Consider the following 20191-nt stretch of genomic DNA (forward strand, 5'->3'; position numbering starts at 1 on the left):
TTTGTGGCACTGCTATACAACAGTACTAGTTCTTACACCTTTTTGTCTCAGGACCCCTTTACACTCTTAAAAATTATTGAAGATCCTAAGAACTTTTGTTAATAGATGTTTTATCTATTGACATTTATCATATTAGAAATTGAAACTTCTTAGTATTATTATGAAAATACTTTTAACCTCACAGATTCCCTGAGTCATGAGGACTTCCAGGGGTCCTAGGATCACTCTTTGAGAATTGCTACTGTAGAGAGATCATTTTCTTCAGTATGGATTACACTAGATGGCTTTTGAGATTTCTTCTAAATATGAAGTCCTGTGATTCTGAGTTGGAAGGCTAGCCATGATGGGAAATGTGAGAGTTTTTCTCCCTTATAAATTCATCAGATTCATCAAGCTCAGTATATATAACTCTATGGTCATTGGATACATTATGATAGGTTGATTCTATAGTTGACAGGGGTTCTCAAACTTGTTTTGTGTCATAGTGTCCTTTGATAGTCTTGTGAAACATATGGATCCCTTCCACAGAAAAAAATAAATCCTCTAATCCATTAATGATTAGAGGAATACAAATTAAAATAACCCTGATATATCATTACATACCCACCAGATTGGCTAAAATGATTGAAGAGGAAAGCAACAAATGTTGGAGAGGGTGTAGAAAAATTGGGACACTAATTCACTGTTTGTAAAATTGTGAACTGATCCAACCATTTTAGAGAGCAATCTGGAATTATGCGCGAAGAGTTATTAAGCTACTTACATTCTTTGACTCAGTAATACCACTACTAGATCTATTTCCAAAGATGATTAGAGAACAAGGAAAAGAACCTATATGTTCTAAAATGTTTATAGCAGCTTTATTTGCAGTGGCAAAAAACTGGAAATTGCAGGAATGCCTATTAATTGGGGAATGGCTGAACAAGTTGTGGTAAATGATTGTGATGAAATACTACCATGCTATAAGAAATGATGAGCTCGATGAGCTTAAAAAAACATGGATAGACTTGAATGATATTATGAAGAGCAAAATAAGCAGAACTAAGAGAACATTGCATACGTAAACAGAAATTTTGTTTTAGGAACAATTTGAGTGAATAAATCATTTTGACTATTATAAATAGCCAAATTAACCATAAAGCACATATGAAGAAAGACTCTATTTGCATCCATAGAAAAAACTGATAAATAGAAGTATGTATAGAATAATTGTGTGTGTGTGTGTGTGTGTGTGTGTGTGTGTGTGTGTCTAATGGTAACTAGGGTGGGGAAGAAAAGGAAGAAAAAAAGGAAAAAAGAAATTTACATGATAACTATTATGTATTTAAAAGGAATAACAAGTTGTATATAATAGATTTGGAGATTCATGTGCAATCATCTTTTTTATTATACTATTTATGGAAATGATTGTTTTATTCCATAAATTAAAAATAAAATTTAAAAAAATACATTATCCCATAAGAGGTGGTCAAGTGTCCCACTCAGCTTTTTTAGAGCAATGGGAGATTTAATTATAAGCAAGATGAGAGGTAAATCGTAACTGTCAGGAAACAAAATCTGATCAGCAGACACTTTATTCATAGACCACTTTGGCAGAAAGCCATGGACTTCTTTTTGGAATAATGTATTTGAAAAAAAATTACATGGGATTACAAAGGAAACTTATTATATTAAAAGTCAAGGTGTACTCTTTTTCCTATTTGAGTTCCTGGACCCTTCAAAATCTCTAACCCTTGCTCTAGTAATACCCTCTTGTATTTACAGTATAAAAGGTTTGAATAATTAAAATATTCAATAAAATTTTAAAGCACTTTATAGTCAGTCTTCAAAATAGGCTAATTCTTTAGACCTCCTTTTTGCTAGGCAGCAAACACTGCTAGAAATACCCAGAAACACTTCCAAAAACACATTAGGTAATTAAGGCAAGTTAAAGCTGGATTATAGAAAATACTCAAATACCATTTCTCTTACCTTGTAATGAATTGAAGATGGAGAAGAGGTACATGAAAGCAATGTTTAAGGGTCCCCAAGCAAAGAAGGCAAAGCCCCATGTCATGCCTAGCAGAAAGGTGAGGCTAACCACACTCCGGAGGTTCCTTAGAATCTCTTCTCGAAGGGTCCTGTTGCTTCGTTTCCCATTCCGCCCACAGATCTGCACCATTACCACAATGAACATAGCAACATTCAAGAGAAACATGACTCCGAAATAACCAGCACAGGTCACATAAAACACCACTGGATCCTGGATCCAACAGCTGTAAAGAAGCAAAATGAGAAAGCAGTCCAATGTTAGTGATTACTACTATGCTCAACATTGGTGATTTCCTATTAGGCTTTAGGAGGGATGGGCAGGGGAAGGTTTGGTTCGGGTCTACTGCTGAACAATGGCCATATCTTGATCACCTTCCCCTCTCTGGTGTTTAATTTCCTCATCTGTAAAATGAGGGCATGGAATGGATGGTTTATTTACATATTCAATAACCTGATTTCTGTGTCTAACCTACAATAGAGCTTTAAAAATTAAAAGTTGATTCTGAATCATATCAAATTTGTTTCACTATACTTATCTTCTCTAAAGGTGAGCTATTCAGTTCAGCTGTTTTCATGTCCAACTCTTCATGACCCCATTTGAGGTTTTCTTGGCAAAGATACTGGAATGGTTTGCCATTTCTTTCTCATTTTACAGATAAGGCAAACAGGGTAGTGACTTGCCCAGGGTTACACATCTAGGGGAGTGTCTGAGGCCAGATTTGAACTCAGGAAGATCAGTCTTCCTGACTTCGGGCCTGGCACTCTATCCACTGAATCACCTAGTTGTCCCAAAGGTAAGCTAGAGATCCTAATTCAAGGAAGCAAATTTCATCCCAAGGGATATTGATAAGACTTGATGGAATGGAATATATGACTGGAATTTGGCTTCTGAAAATAGTTAATTTAAAAAGAACACAAGAGATGTTAGGAGGTAGAGTACCACTGTATCCTTGGAATATATATATATATATGCATATGCATGTACATATACATATATGTGTGTATATATACACACATGTGTATATATACATATATATTCATGTGAATATTAAGAGAAGAGAAACACAATGGATAGTTTTTGGTTAAGGCTCAAGAGGAGTAGAAAGAGAAATGATATAGGTATATGCTACAGACTATATGGACAGAATTAAAGAGTCTTCAAACTACAGGCAAATGAGCTTGACTTTCTTATTTCTGGAAAAATTAGGATCTCAAGCTTACCTTTGGGACAACTAGGTGATTCAGTGGATAGAGTGTCAGGCCCGAAGTCAGGAAGACTGATCTTCCTGAGTTCAAACCTGGCCTCAGACACTCCCCTAGATGTGTGACCCTGGGCAAGTCACTACCCTCTTTGCCTCATCTGTAAAATGAGAAAGAAATGGCAAACCATTCCAGTATCTTTGCCAAGATTGTTAAGGGGATGGCTTATGAGCATTTTCCTTTTATGACAAGGGAGGAGAGAAAAGAGAATAAGCATTTCCACAGCACCTATTATGTGCCAGTCATTGTGTTAAGCACTTTGTAAAGATTATTTCATTTGATCCTCACAATAACCCGGTGAGGTAAACACTGTTATTCTCCCCATTTTACAGTTAAGGAAAATGAGGTAAACAGCAGTTAAGTGACTTGTCCCGGGTCACAAACCTAGTGTTTGAGGCTGCATTAGAAATCAGATATTCCTGACTCCAGGCACAGTGCTTTCTCCAGTTGGCCACCCAACCACCTCTGCTAAAGCAGAGACAGTATAGCATAGTGGATAGAATAGGCCTCAGAGTTAAAAAAGACCAGGGTTCAAATTTTGCTTCTGAGATATACTGGCTGTGTGACCCTATCATTCTTTCAATGACCCATTCTAATCTCAAATCAGAAGATCTACAGTGGTATGCCCCAGGAATCTGTCCTTGGCCTTGTTCTAGTCTACATTTTTAACTAATGACTTGAAGACACAGAAGCATGTTTATGAGATTTACAGATGCTATGAAGCTGAGAAGTAAAGCTACTATGCTTGATAACAGAGCCTAGAGCCAGAGAGGTAATGCCAGCCTAGAATTATGGGCCAAAGGGCATATGGCAAAAATCTAACAGAGAGAAACATAAAACTCCACATTTTTGTTCTAAACTTCAGAAATACAAGATTGAGGGGGAGTGGTTAGATAAATGTTCACCTCCTAAGAAAGATTTCGCTAGCTCAGAGGATTGCAAGTCCAGTACAATTAAACAGTATACCATAATCTGCCACATTTGAAGTGCTGTGTTTAGATCTGTTCACATCTTGGGAAACATGTAGAAAAGATGCACTTCTGTTACTCACAACTCATTGCCTTGTCCCTTGATGTCTTGGCCATAGCCTTCTTTTCCATATATTTCATTTGCATTTGTGTTTCTGCTTGCTAGAACAACTGCTACCACCAGAGCAGGCAAACCTGTCACAAAAGATGATGACATCATAAGTGTCTTTGATGAAACATACCAAACTCTCTTTAAAGACTGATCAGGGCAAGGGAGAAAACATTCTTTTCATAGCAATGACTTGAAACATTAACTAGCACAGGGAAACCATGGCTTTTCCTCAGAGTAAGAATTTGAAGGCTGCCAAAAGCTAGATCCAGGCAATATCTCCAGTGGGGATAATAAATTTTCCCTCTGAATCATCTCCCACTAAATCTAATTCTCCTCCATACTTTCCCTAGGTGCAGAAATTGCTAGGTATACCTCTGGGATGGATTGTACCTGAATTAAGTGAAAAGCAAATTGAAAAACTCATTTAGTTAGCATGAGACATCCATCCTACACTAGTTATAATTAAGATATTTTTCTTTCAAAAGAGGAATTACCCATAACTGGCAGTGTTGGAGGATGAGGGGGAAGATACTTAGCCTTGAACATCTTATGAGTTGTACCTATTTCTGATCCAGCCTGGTTCTATGAATGGTGTTACTTCTGATTCAGATGTGGCAAAAATGACAACAGGCTTATAGAGTACAGAGCTTCTAATTACTATAGTCTAACCAACTCTGTTTTTCTCTTTTAACCAGTAAAGCAGGCAAATAAATGAAAAGCCATAGCTAGCAGCATTTTCTCACATATAGTTTGATCAGCTAGGTGGCTCAATGGATAGAACAGCCAGGCCTGGAGTCAGGAAGACCTGAGTTCAAACCTGGCCTCAGACATTTACTAGTTGTGTTAACCTAAGCAAGTCACTTAACCTTGTTTCCTCAGTTTTCTCATCTGTAAAATGAGCTAGAGAAGGAAATGGCAAACCACTCTAGTATCTTTGCCAAGAAAACCCCAAACAGGGTCATGAAGAGTCATATGTGACTGAACAACAACCAGCTTTTTACACGTATGTATGTATAGTTTAGTGGAGATATGTTGAACCATGGAGGTACTGGTCAAAATGTATATCTTGGCCATCTATGTTGCTATGAAGAGACATTCTCCTGTGGCAATTTTCAGTCATTTTTCATTCATGTTCAACACTTCATGACCCCATTTGGACTTTTCTTGGCAAAAATATGGAAGCGGTTTGCCATTTCCTTTTGCAGCTCATTTTACAGATGAGAAAACTGAGACAAACAGGGTTTGGTGACTTGTTCATGGTCACATAGCTCATAAATGTGTGAGGCTAGATTTGAACTCAGGAAGATGAAAGGCTGCCTGACTCTGAGCCTCTTACTCTATCCGCTGTACCACCTGGCTGCCTTTGATGCCATCCTTCTTCACCGCTCTTATAGGAAATAACTGAAGAAATCCAAGCCTTAGGTGTACATGGGAGAACATCACTACTCAGGCAAAGGTGACAATGTCCATTTCAGAAGCCATATTGAGAAATTTGTGCAAATAACTCTGCATGTCTTCTGATCACTTGTTTAGTCACAAACTTCAAAGCCTAATCATATACAGTACAGATTTATGTATCAGGAGGGTAGGGCACCATTACAACTCTATTTATTTGGCTTAAGTTTTAAGGCTAGCCCACGTGCTTTGAAGCACAATGGGAGCATAAAACTCCATTCCAGATGCTTTCTCAGAAGACCTGGGATGGTCTGGCATTTGGGAGATACAGGAAATAGATTTGATGGTGTCTCATGGACCTTTCCCTTTGCTACCATATTGAGAATTTGTTCTATGGATTATGACATTCTCTTGGAGGAGATTTACATCTTGATATACCTCATTTATAGTCAGAAGCTTTCCTTTGACAATGTCTGTAGTTAGAAAAAAAATTGATGCTACTAGGAGAATCCAGCAAAACACATAACCTTTGCTCACTTACCCCAGCCAATAATGCAGAATTTCAATATGTACCGGCGAATGTAAGTATTGAATACTTTAACCAGAGCAATATACATGTGAACTGCCTCCAATCCCATCCATGTGAAGGCTGCCAGAAGGAAAAAATGCAGAAGGGCTGCAATAGCTACACAGAGTCCATCAATGTCAAATGAGGTGATCCAACCATCAAGGAGGAAGATTAAATTTAGAAACAATAAGGCAGTACTTAGATTCATCAAGATTTTGGAGGGGTAATCTCTTCGTAGCTTTCTGAAATAAATCACAGAGGAAGATGCATAAATAATGACCACAAATCCTGATGGAAGCAAAATTACCAGGTGTTAGAAATGAAGGTTTTTGTTTGGCTCTGCAATGGCTGGTGGAGCACAACCAGATGTAAATAAATGAAGCATTATAAAAGAATGATAGGATCACACACTTGGAGATTAGATTTTATCTAGTCCAGTCCTTTCCAGAGGATGGTCCCAACACCAAGAGTGGACAAATGAAATACTCAAGGTCATATACATAATAGGTATCAGAGTCAGGATTTGAACACAGGTACTCTGGTCAGGAGAAAGGTCAGTGACATCCATAATTATACTTGTCTATCTATAGAAGGTTTATTTTCTTATTATAAATGATAATTTTTAATGAAAGGAAATACCATTAGTTGGTTTCACCTAATATAAATTTTATAGAAAAATAACTAGAGTATTAAAAATAAAACAAAACTTATCTCTACCCTTTTATGACCCTCTAATTGTTTTCTGCCAATACTGATGCTAATTCTCATATTAAAGGGTTCTTTTCAAAGATTTTTGAAGAAAATCTACCAATATTTATTTTTTTAATTAGTTAAATTTCAATTTTAAAAATGGCTGAAAAATTAAATAAGCCATAGTGCTATACTAGAGAACAGTAGCAGTTTGGATTAATTCTATAATATGAAGATATTTTTACTGATATATAATAATATAAGAAGAATCTAAAGGTCACTCACATATTTTAATTCCCATAAGAAGAATCCATATTTGGTATAGCATGTTACATATGACAAGACACTCCATAAATTAAAATTACTTTTACTTACATGAGTCACATAGGATTTAAGAACTCCTTAAAGCAGAGAACATTTTCTTGTTTTTACTTTACAGTAATCAGTAACTTGGGTTTGGCAGATGGTGAAATACTTACTCAAAAGCAACATATGTTAGGAGAGTTGCAGCTGAAAATATGGCAGAAACTCCACAGCCAATGTACGTTATAAAGGTCAGGACTTTAGTGTTTCGTACATCTATCTGTGAGGCAGTTCCTTGGAGGTCCTACATAAAACATGAAAATGAATTTATGACTCTCTTTTTTTGCTACGGCTGCTATTTTAGAGAAAACCTTTGATCTACTCTATGAAATTACTTGAATGCTTAATACACATAACAATCAATAGCTTTTATGGTGACATATTTCTCAAATATTGGTTTTCCCATAGGGGAAAATAGTGTGGCACAAGCAACCAGGTGGTGGTTTCAGATGATCATATGAAGCTAAAATATACCATAGGTGGGAAATTGACCATTAATAATTTTTCACCATTTCTTTTTTGTTTTAACCCTTATTTTCATTATATAAGACAAATGACACTTGAAAATAACAGACAGACAAAACAGTGGAGAAAAAGATCACCTCTTGAATTATCCTTGAGTTATGGTAGTTTATGAAGTACAGAAATGAAGGAATATATTTTATATGTGTGATTTATTGTTTTTCCCTTCTGGAAAAAACAAACAAACAAAAAACAAGTTATATTAGCTAGATAATGGTTGTTGGCTATTATATCCCAATTTGGGATAAATTAGACAGATGGTATTTATCAAATATATTCATCACCTTGTTCTCTCTCCTTCAGTTATCATCAGAGCTCATTAGAGCTGGAAGAGACCTTAAAGATCATGTAGATGAGCCCCCTCATCTCTTCTCTTTAGAGGGCCCTGAGCAGGAAAGTCTGACAAGGCCAATGGGAGTTGTGCTTTGCTATAGACCATAACAAGAAAACCAGCCTCTACTATTAAATGACATAGCCAAGGAAGCAAATATTTTATAAGTACTGGGAATAAAGGTACCCAGTGTGACTATGCTGTAAATTTCAAGTACCTTCTCAAATGTTAAAATGCGTAAAAGAGACCATGGAGGCCCTGGAGGTGTCTTATGTAAGGGAATAAAGATCCTTAACAGAAACCTAGGAAAGATTCTTAGCAAAGCTCTGGTGGTCTGGAAAGGCTAAACATGAACTAAATCTTTCTTGGGTATGGTATAAGACAGGACAAATTTTGGAAAATTTTTCTTCTCACCCTCCATGGGCCCATAAAAGCAGTCACAGTGGAAAGAGGGAAGGAGTTGACTAAAAAAATTCATATCCTTATAAACATAAAAAAAACTACTGTGTATATGATGCTAGCAAGCAAAGCACAACTCAGAGCAAATTCATAATGAAATTAAAACAATACGTGAACAAATCAGCCATCCAAGGTTATTGTGGTACCAAACTTAAAAATTCTTTGCTTTGGAGATCAGCCAAGATGGCAGAGTAAAAGTAAGTGGTACAGCCTAGCTCTCTTCCATAACTCCTCCACAAAGATCCAGGAAAAGTACTGGATCAAATCCTGATTAGGAAATTCAAGAAAATAAAAAAAGTCATAGTGAGTCATTTTTCCAGCCCATGTTGGCATAAGGTAATAGAGAGAACTCTGGACAGGGTAGACTGGCTCTAACCAGGAGTGTGCTATGAAGAGCTTCCTGGAAAGAGGGCAGAGGATGGCTCTTAAACCAAGGGCTTGTCTATAGTTGTGCACTATGGCAAGAAGAGGTACAGGACCTCACATAGTGAAGCCTGATCTTATGGGAGGAGCAGGGACAGGTACCAACTGCTAGCTCTGCTGATTACTATTCAGTGTTGGATGATAGAGCCAGTGTGGACTTGGGAAGGGAATTGTATCTAGAGGTAGCATTCAAGGGTGAGGAGTGGTTCTAGGCCCTATGCTGTATACCAGCCAAGGAGTGAATTCAGCAGCTAAGTGGTTCAGACACCAGGAGTGGAGCTCAGTCTCAGTTCCAGCCCAGTCTAAATCTTGTAGAGTAATAACTGGGGCAAGAATCCCAGACCAAGGGACAGTCAATAGTTCTGTTACTCTGGAACAACAGAACTTCCCAGCTGCCTGATGGTGGCTGAGTCCAGCAGCAGTGTACTGGAATTCCCAACAGACAAGTTCACAGATGTGTTGCTCAGATCCAAACTTGGGCTAAGAACTTAAGAGTACTTGCAGCTGGAAAGCAGCAATCAGACTTCACTCTGGATTGGATAATTTTGGGAGCATAAAAGATTACAGGTCCCCAGACTGAACTGTCCCAATACCCAGGAAAGGAGTAACCAGAACCTAGAGGACATGAGGCAAGCCTCGACATTCCCTCCAGTAGTACACAGAGACCAGCCTTGACATAAAATCCAAAGTCAGGAAGTAAGCTGAAGAATGAGCAAACAAACAAAATCTCTGTTTTAAAAAGTCAGACAAGGACACTAAAGACACAAACTCAGATGAAGAGAATTACTCCAAAACATCTACAAGCAAAGCCTCAAAGAAAAACACAGTTTAGGCGGATAATTCAACCAGAATTCTTAGAACAGATGAAACAAGAAGTTTTTCTAAAGTATCAAGTATGTTTTTATAAACAAAATGAGAGTGCTAAAGGAAAAAAACTGAAAAAAGAAATAAGAACTACGGAAGAAAGAATTGGAAAGAGAAACAAGAGACTGGAACAAAAAAACCTCACCTAAGCAACAAACTCCCTGAAAATTAGAATAGAGCACATAGAAGTTAATAATTCTTATGAGATAGGAAACATTAAAACAAAGTTAAAAGACTGAAAAAATAGAAGAAGACATAAATTATCTCAAGGCAAAAAAACCCCAACTAATATAGAAAATAAATCAATTCAAGATTGATAGACTACCCGAAAGTTATAAAAAACCCAAAACAAACCCAAAACCTAGATACAACATTTCAAGACATTGTGAAATTGCCCAGATCTCTTGGAACCAGAGGGCAAAGGGAGACCTAATTATCTCTTGAAAGAAATCCCCAAATGAAAGCTACAAGGAACAGCATAGCCAAAATCCAGAACTTCCTGCTCAAGAATATAATTGTAAGTAGCCAGAAAGAATTCAAGTATTGAGGAGCTACAGTTAGGATCACATAATATTTAGCAAAACTACTATAAAGACAGAGTTTACAATATAATATTCCAGAAGGCAAATGATATAGGCTTGTGACCAAGAACAATTTAACCATAAAAACTGAACATAATCTTTTAGGGGGCAAAATGGACATATAATGAAATAAAAGACTTCTAAGCGTTCCTGATGAAAAAACTAAAGTTGCTTAAAAACTCTGAAATATGAACACAAGAATGAAGAAAAATATAAAAATAGTAAATATAAGTAAGCAACCACAAGGGATAATGCAGTAGACAGACCACCAGGCCTGGTATTAGGAGGACATAAGTAAAGCTGACCTCTGGCAATTATCAGCTGTATGACCCTGGGTTCTGTCTACCTCAGTTTCTTCAATTGCAAAATGGGCATAATAATAGCAGCTACCTCACAGGGCTGTTGTGAGGATCAAATGAGATAACAACTATAAATTATAATTGATGATCTTAAAAGAAGGAGGGGAAAAGAAATACAGTGGGGAGGGGTGGGGAGAGAAAAGCTAAGGGAAATTATCTCATATAATGCAAGTAGTGTTCAATCAGAAGATTATAAGTACAAAGAGTTAGGAGTGGTGAGAAGGGATGACACTTGAATCTCACTTTCAGCTGAGCTTGTTAAAGGAGAGACACACAGCTGAGTACAGAAATGTATATTTACTTATCAGGAGAGAGAAGGAGGGACAAATAAAAAGGAGGGGATATTAAGAGAGGGATTAGTCCTAGCTGAACAAACTCTAACCAAGGAGGGTAGATCACAAAGAAGAGTTTAAAAAGAAAGACATGATAAGGGAAAGAGAAAAGGGGAGCTGAAGTAGATTGCATTAAAATTGTGGCACTTGTACAGAATACACTCCTTTCTCACCACCCCCTTTTTTATAAAGAGGGGGCAGTGACCTGTAATCAAGGCAATAACCAACGATGATTCCAGAAAACCAAGTTAAAACATGCTACCCAATTCCTCACAAAGAGATGTACAGAATGAAATACATTTTTTCTTGGACATGGCCAGTGTAGTAGGAATTTGTTTTGTTTGGTTATGTATATTTTTGTTAAGGTTTTGTTTTCCTTTCTTTTTCAATGGGAAGAGAGAAGGCAGGAGTAATAATGGTAGATTTTTGTTGAATGAAAAAATAAAATTAATTTTAAAAAGAGGGTATAGGCTGAATAAAGGTAAGATCAGAAGGGCAACAGTTAATTGGGGAAAATCTAAACATAAATTTATTTCATTTAAGTTGTTGGTTTCCTTATAAATTTGCATCCATTCCTTAAGTATTTTGAAAATAAGACATATATTTTATATGGCCAATGTGTGAATTTGTTCTTAACTATGCTTTTTTTCTTTTTCCTTTTCCTTTTCTCAATGAAAAAGGGAAGGAGGGAAAATAAAAATTAATGTTCATTAACTGGAAAAAATGAAGTTTGAATGTTTTAAAAAATAAATAAAAAATAGTGGGTAAGGGGGAGATTTTTTGCTTCAGTGAGGGTACAAATCACCTATAAGCAGAGATTTTTACATTCCTGACAACTCATCGAGTATTTCACATATTTATAGGGTTTTTAAAAACTTGCAAATTTAAACCAGTTAAACCAAAGCATATGTTTCTGCATTAACTCTTACAAAGAATTTAACTTTCCTGGAAGAATTGACTGTGAACCAACATATATCTATGTGGAAATAAAAGAATAAGGCTATTTTATAGGGCATAGGAAATCTAGGGAAATTGAGGGATTTTCCACTATTCAAGAAAGGCTGGCTCATTTTCAAAAGGAAAAAAAAGAGGTTGGCATTTTATAGGTCAACATATTTTTGAAAGTAAAGAATAGATTTCATTTATATTCAGATAGCAACAAAAATGTTCTTTTCCTTTTTTTTTTATAATTTTTTATCTATGTTTTGTTGTCTTCCCTTGAGACACTTAAAGGCCTAAAGTTGTCAGAAAAATTATCATGAGCCCATGAAATTTGGTCAGGCTAAGTGGGTGATAGATCATAGGCCAAATTAATAATAGGCCCCCAGGGCAGCACTAGGTTCTTTAGCCTTTTCTCTTGTTATCATCCATTCAGACCTGGCAGGAATAAAAGTATGTGTGAGTTCAAAGAATGAGACAGAGCTCACACATCACTGCTCCTCCATACCTGTGTGAATAATCAGCTTCGCCACCTTAACCAACCATGAAGTCTAGCTCAAATTTCATAAGCATTTTAAGTGCCTAGGGAGGCAGTGTGATACCACCTTGTAATTGTCTCCCTGATACAAGTGTCTTCACTCCAATCCATCCTCCATTTAGCTGCCAAAATGACTCTCCTTAAACAAAGGTCTGACTCTGTCATTATGGTGGCTCCGTTTCACCTCCAGAATCAAATATTAAATCATCTGTTTGCTATTTAGCATCCTTCATAACCAAGTCCTTTTTTACCATTCCAATCTTCTTAAGCTTTATTCCACTGTACACCCTCTATGATTCAGTGACACAAGTCTAATTGCTGTTTTTCACACAGGAAAGCCAATGTTCTGACTCTGTGCCTTTGAAATGTATGCATCTCTCCATCTTTACCTTGGCCTCCTAGCTTCCATGGCTTCCTGAAAGACTCAGTCCAAATGCCACCTGCTACAAAAAGCATTTTCACATCTCTTGCTGTTAGTGTCTTCTCTTTGAGATTAACTTTCATTTACACTGTTATTTACCTTTTTCATTATCTGTGTTACTGGGGTACTATGCAATCCCAGAGTCCTAAACTTATTTTTATATTAAAAAGAAGCCTTCTGAACACAGCTACCATGATGTAATGTAAGAGCTCTCTTCTACTTTTTTCTTTTTGGCTTTCCATTGGAAAAACATTATTCTTTGCTTTATCATGAGTGTGTTATTTCTGTTTTCCTTTTCCTTCTTCCAAAACTCTACAGCTTCCTAGTACCCTTCTCAAGATTCAGGGGTTTCATTACTTCTTTCTTTGTTTATATGACCTTTTATATTACTGAAATTTTTTATTCTCTCAAAGAAACAAAACAGGAGGCTTTATCTTGTAACAGTTGTTCAACAATTATTCACACTGGATTTCACAGTATTCTTCATTTAGAACCAATATTCTGAGTGTGGAAGAACAATGACCAGGCTGTGAAAGAACTGTTACAAGACATGATCTGAAAAGGCAGTGCTCCAAAGGGAATCATGATTTCACAAACGAGGAAGAGATTCTGCACTCACCATCAGAACCCCGAAGTGGGTGAGGTGGTTGCACAAGCACACTGTATCACTTTCATTTGAGTCTCTGTGTGCAACACAGCCTGATGTGTTCCAGCCACCAAAACCTTCTGTAGGAATAAAGCAACATAGACCATTAGCAATATTAGCAAACAGAGTGGGGTGTATCGGAAAGAGCAATGGATATAGAGTCAGACAACTTGAGTTCAAACCTTGGAACTGCCACCTAGTAACTGTGAACTGGAGCAAGTCAACTTTATCTCTCTGTGTCTCAGTTTCCTCTTCTCTAAATTGGGGAGGGGAGAGGGGCCAGACTAGGGGATCTCGGAACTGCCTTCCAGCTTTAAACCTCAGATATTATGAATATATTTCCATGCTGAAAGATACCCTATATTCTTTTCTGATCTCTACAGTTGGTCTGTGAAATCAGAAATTTTAGAAATTGCAAATATCCGGAATAAACTAGATCAAAATAGAAAGAATAGAGAAAAATTTAGCCAATGTTTTGGCTTTTTGGAAAATTATAAAAGAGAACTGCTACACTTCCTTTCTTTATTTTCCCCTACTCCTGCCAAAAATTAATTCCATTATTCCTTACAACTCCTTAAGGAAGAGGTTTTTAACCTGGGGACCAGGGGCCATGGATCTGTTAACTTGGATGGGGAAAAACTTACATCTTTATTTTCACTAACTTCCAAATGAAATTTGGCATTTCCGTTAATTATTTAAAAAAATATTCTAAGAGACGTCTGTAGGCTTCACCAGGATGCCAAAGGGGTCCATGACCCCTCCCCTACACCCACACACCCACACACACAACACACACACACACACACACACACACACACACAAGGTTACTATTTGAGTAGTAAGGAAGACTTCTTAACCACTTATAACAGCTAATTAAAGGAAGACCAGAAGAGTAATAGGCAGTCATAATGATCTGGATTTTAAAGAAGGTGGGGAAGTAGTAGTTGGCTTAGCCACATCTGTATGCTATATGGTGATTTTATTCTTTCTCTTTATCAGGAGCCCAAAAAGGCTAGGTAAAAAGCAATAAGTAATAAAGAAGAAAACTTTCTAATTCTCATCAAAAATATCTGTGTATTTTCTAATTGTGCCTTCTCTGATGAGAAGGTTGAGGGGGCAACTAGGAGTAACAAAAGCTTCCATTATATAGTACTTGGATGAGAGCTTTGAAGTATATATATTATTACCCATATTTTTCAGATAAGAAAACTGAGACTCAGAAAAGCTAAAATATCTACAAAGTATTTGAGTTGGGACTTGAACTAGTCCCAACTAAGTGGTAGAGTAGATAGAGCACTAGGTCTAGAGTCCAGGGAGATCTGAGTTTTGGAAGTTCAGGAAGACTTGGCCTCAGGCACTTACTAGCCATCTGATCTTGGGCAAGTCACTTAACTTCTGTCTGCCTCAGACAGATGACAGAACTAGATTAGACTAGAATCAGAATAAAAATATATAAATTAAGGACATAAAATCTCCCAATCAGGTAGAAGAAAGAGAAAATTCTATGGGGAGTAGTATAGGATGGTTCTGGTGTTTTGGATCTATTTTAGCCCAAAGACAGTGCAGTAAATTTCAGGGCAATTTATATAGATATAAATACTAGCTATATAAATGTATATAATAGCTATATAAATACTAGTTATAATCATCATCATTACTACAACTACAATTACTACTACTATGTCTACTATTACTACTACCACTACTACTACTAGTACTACTGCTGCTGCTGCTGCTACTACTACTACCACCACAACTCAGGTCACCTCATTCCGTACCAAGTGCTTTTTCTACTTTTAAATAGAGACTATGTGGATTTCATAAGGGAGCTGATAAATTAACCTCTTGACCAAGGTGGAAAAATAAGAGTTGGATGACATGACTGATAAATAAATTTGGAACTGGTTGAACAACTGTACCTAAGAAGTGGTAATTAATGGATTGTCATCAAATTGAATGGAAGCCTCTGGTGGTATGCCACTGTTCTGTCCATCTTTATCAATTATTTTCATGAAGATATACAAGTGATGATTATTAAAGATTAGATAATGTGTTCAGTGCTATAATAAGGATCCTAAAATATCTCAATAGGCTGGATGAAAGATAGAAATAATGAAGATAAAACTTAATAGGAATACATATACGAAATATAACATTTAGGTTAAAAAAATTATTTACAAGGACAAAGTAAGGAGATCTATGATTTTGTAGTTCATGTGACACATATCTAAGTTTTAAGTTGACTTTAAATTCAGTATAAATTAACATTGTGTCATGATTGCTAGAGAATGTTTATGCAATTTTAAGGTTCATAATAATGTATAGATAAAGAGAGGTAATGATCTTATTGTACTATGCCCTTGTCCAAAAAAGTCCTGGAGTAATGTGCACAAGCCCTGAAGTCTCTAAAGGACTATGGAAGAAGAGTAGATAAAAAATTAATTTTGAACCTTAGAATTTATTATCATCAGATCCTATAGGGGGGTTAGTTAGGTAGAGTAGTTGCTAACATCCATTGGTGGAGAGAATTTTGACACTCAGAGACACTTGCAATAATGAAATCGAAAGTGCAGACTGGAAAAACAAAAAGGGAACATTTATTTTTAAACTTACTGTTTTTATTCAAATCCCAGAACACACAGATGGGATGAAGCACCTAAATAAACATAAACAGAAAACATGTAACAAGGTGTTTAGGTGAAATTATTCAGAAATTATTGGATTTTAAGGTTTTCACAGAAAAATAAAAAGGAAAATCAATATTAACCATGTTAATGCCATATAACAATGCCATATAACAAATGTAGGAGAAAGTGAACTTCAACCAGAACCCTTGGTGTTAAATCAAATGTGAGCACTAAGGAGGAATGCATTAATTAGTTCAAAACAGAAAATTACAACTTTTAATGAATCAAATGAAAAATTGACATACTATGGTAGAACAACTCCCCCAAAACAAACAAACTGTGGACTTGGCATCAAGAGACCTGGACCCGAGTTCTGATTCTGACACTTAACATTTATGTTACCTGGGATAACTGATAATTTGTCTAACTTGTCTGAGCATCAGTATCCTAATTTTAATTGGACAGAATCTCAAATTATAATTACAAATATAATTTAAATCATTCTTATGAAAAGAAATATGACGATGATGATGATGATGATGATAGCAATAATATTGGTATTTCCTACTCCTCAATGATACAGTGAGAGTGAAATTAGATGAAGAAAATGTCATTATGCTTGTAAAGGGCTATAAAAATGTAACTTGCTATTATTACTCTTGTTACAAAATCTTCAGTCTATTATAATCACTGATACTACTAATTCATTAGATGATGAGCTCCTTGAGAACAGGTATTGTTTTTGCCTTTCTTTGTATCATAGCACTTGGAAGAGGACCTGGCACTAGTACATGCTTAATACGACGCTTACTGACTGACCAATAGTTGACAATATATTTTATTTTTCCCAATAATGTGCCCATGTCTCTTTTGCAAATAACAAGACTAAACTAAGGTAGATGTTCTTAACTTTTTAAAAAGTCCATGGCCTGCTTTGGTAGTCTGGCGAAACCTATGCACCCCTTTTAAGAAAAAACCCACGGGTATTCGTGCATTCATGCATTACTGTGTGTATGTATATGCATATACAGTACATATATGTATATTGTGTACATGTATATATATATATATATATACATTTTAATTATATTATTCTAAAATTACATATATTATATATGATATATGCAATATACATATGTATATATGTATGTATATACATACATATGTATATATGTATGTATATACATACATATATGCAGATACACTATATATGTATATATAAATTTTAAAATTCATAATAGAATGTTTAATTCAGTTAATGAAAATAAAGATATATTTTTTCCCACCCAGCTTCAGAGACATCCTGCAATGTATCTATAGATTCCTTGAGAGTTCATGGATCTCAGGTTAAGAATACCTGAACTGAGGGAAAATTAAATGACAGAATCAGGTCACCAAGTGTTAAGATTTAGACCTTGATTCCTTGACTCTAGTATCTCCCAAATAAAATGTAGGAGCCTTGAGATCAGGGATTATTCTTTTGCTTTGCACAAAACAGACGCTTAAATAGTTGTAAGGTTGGATCAGATTGGATTCACAATTTTAAAAAAGAACCTTATTGAAAATAGAAATCCTTATTTATCACAAAACCAACCTGTTCTTGAGCAGTTCTTTTATTAGCCTGTCTGGCTGAGGAAATGTTAATTTTCATGACTTTGTGGGAAGGAAAGAAGAGGAAGAGAAGGAAGGAAGGAAGGAAGGAAGGAAGGAAGGAAGGAAGGAAGGAAGGAAGGAAGGAAGGAAGGAAGGAAGGAAAGAAGGAAGGAGAAGGAAGGAAGGAAGGAAGGAGGAAGGAAGGAAGGAAGGAAGGAAGGAAGGAAGGAAGGAAGGAAGGAGAAAAAAAGGAAAAGAAGAATGAGGAAGAGAAGGAAGGAAGGAAGAGGAAGAAGGTGGAAGAAAGCAGAAGGAGGAAAAGGAGAGAGAGAAGGAGGAGAAGTAGCAGTAGCAGCAGCAGCAGCAGAAGAAGAAGAAGAAGAAGAAGAAGAAGAAGATGAATAATACAAAGATAAGGATGATGATGATTATGATGATGACAACGATGATGAAAACATCTAGCATAGACTACCTAGGCACCCAGACTTGTGAGTGGTTGTCACATGGCTACTAAGTATAAGAGAGAGGTCTAGAAAGAGAATCCCCAGATTTTAAGTCCAGTGCTCTTTCCACAATATCATGATCCTCAAGGAGCATGAGCTCAGCATTTAAACAGCTCTCAATATTTCAGTGTCACCTCTACTATATTTCTCATTATCTATATTCACTTATATTCTTATTTTTAATGGAAATTCTTTTAATAGAAAGTCAAACCTACAGTTAAGCAGGTTTTACACCTGTATTTATGTAAACAGAGTCATCCAACTTTTAAAACATTTTCTCTTCAATCTCTTCCTCCTGCTGACTTTCGTTTCCATCATTTAGATTGTACTCTTCACTCCCACCACCAAAGAAAGTCGCCAATTTCCCATGATGTAAGGATACCAGACAAAATTCCCAGAGTTGGCAGCGTCCTGCTGCTCCCTTCTTTACTCTGGAAAAGTACAGGTTACCCCACAGGTTGTTGGACAAATTCCCAACAACCCTTTGAGATAGTCTAAAACTGATTATCTCTATATTTGGAGAAGTGTTGCCCAAGACATTTTCTTACCTGATTTCGTGTATGTTTGATTATAACCTGGACAGGTTCCTGAAGATCCCGGATACTAATGTTTCCAATACTGCACGCCATCACATAGCTCACTAGCTTGTCTTGTTGAGTTTCTATATCCTTTTAAAAGAAAAAAACAATACCTTACATGTACTAGTCCAACTGCACACTTTAATTTTATTGTAGCATTCCAAAATAAGCAAATAGTCAGCAACTTTTACACTTAAGATCTCCCATTAGAAGAATGTCCTGTTTATATGATCAAATTGCAGGCTTTCCTCATGGTGTTCTGCTATTTCCCTTATTATCATAAATACACAGGGAGAACACATTGTAAGGCAACTTCCATGAAGTTTCACTCGAAATGACTACATTTGAGGCCAGTTTTACCTTATACAATGCAAACTCATAAACAATGAAAACTCATACAAAATTGTGAACAGTTACATCATTTCCTTAACCATGAAAAAAAAATGAGACTGCTTATCTTTTGGAGAAACAATTTTTATAGGTAGAAAGGAATTATGGTGTAATTTTTTTTAAAGTCTGGCTTTTATATTTATACCAACCACTGGACACATTTACTAATGGATTATATCTAAATATAATTTTGGTGGATCAGTTGCTGACTAAAAATTTGGAATTGTTCTTTCTGATAGATATTTAATCTAAGATTTAAAGTTTTAATCACAGAACTGAGTGATTTAACTTCTGCACTGGTCTTGGAGGCAGGAAGACCTGGGTTCAAATCCTACTTCTGTGTAACCCTGGGTAAGTCATTTAACCTCTAGTTAATTGGTCTCTGAGGTCCCTTCTAGCTTTAAATCTATGATCCCTCACTTAAAAGGACAGGGCAGGAACTGTTGCTATGTCTGGTTCATCATCATTCTGACTCTTTGTGACCCCATTTGGGGTTTTCTTGGCAAAGATGCTGGAGTGGTTTGCCATTTCCTTCTCCGGCTCATTTTATGGATGAGGAAACTGAGACAAACAGGGTTAAGTGACTAGCCCAGGGTCATATAGCTAGTAAGTGCTGAAATTGGATTTGAACTTAGGTCTTTCTGACTCCAGACCTGGCACTTTAACCACTGTGCAACCAAGCTGTCTAGCCTGGCCCA

At 36.3% G+C, this 20191-nt stretch overlaps 1 protein-coding gene across 4 annotated transcripts in view; it reads right to left on the reverse strand.

Annotated features, from left to right (window-relative positions):
• Positions 1–20191, reverse strand: part of ADGRG6 (adhesion G protein-coupled receptor G6) — a 180997-nt gene that overhangs the window by 22303 nt on the left and 138503 nt on the right. For all 4 annotated transcript variants that reach the window (XM_020972481.2, XM_020972483.2, XM_020972484.2 and 1 more), the window contains 7 exons: positions 19074–19193; positions 16416–16458; positions 13776–13882; positions 7504–7631; positions 6308–6576; positions 4343–4454; positions 1972–2255 (listed from right to left, as the gene is read on the reverse strand). In XM_020972481.2, coding sequence (XP_020828140.1) covers positions 1972–2255; positions 4343–4454; positions 6308–6576; positions 7504–7631; positions 13776–13882; positions 16416–16458; positions 19074–19193 — 1063 coding nt within the window. The remainder of the gene's footprint in view (positions 1–1971; positions 2256–4342; positions 4455–6307; positions 6577–7503; positions 7632–13775; positions 13883–16415; positions 16459–19073; positions 19194–20191) is intronic.

This window comes from Phascolarctos cinereus, unplaced genomic scaffold, assembly GCF_003287225.1.
Source record: "Phascolarctos cinereus isolate Bilbo 61053 unplaced genomic scaffold, phaCin_HiC Scaffold_5;HRSCAF=322, whole genome shotgun sequence".
NCBI classification, from domain to species: Eukaryota; Metazoa; Chordata; class Mammalia; order Diprotodontia; family Phascolarctidae; genus Phascolarctos; species Phascolarctos cinereus.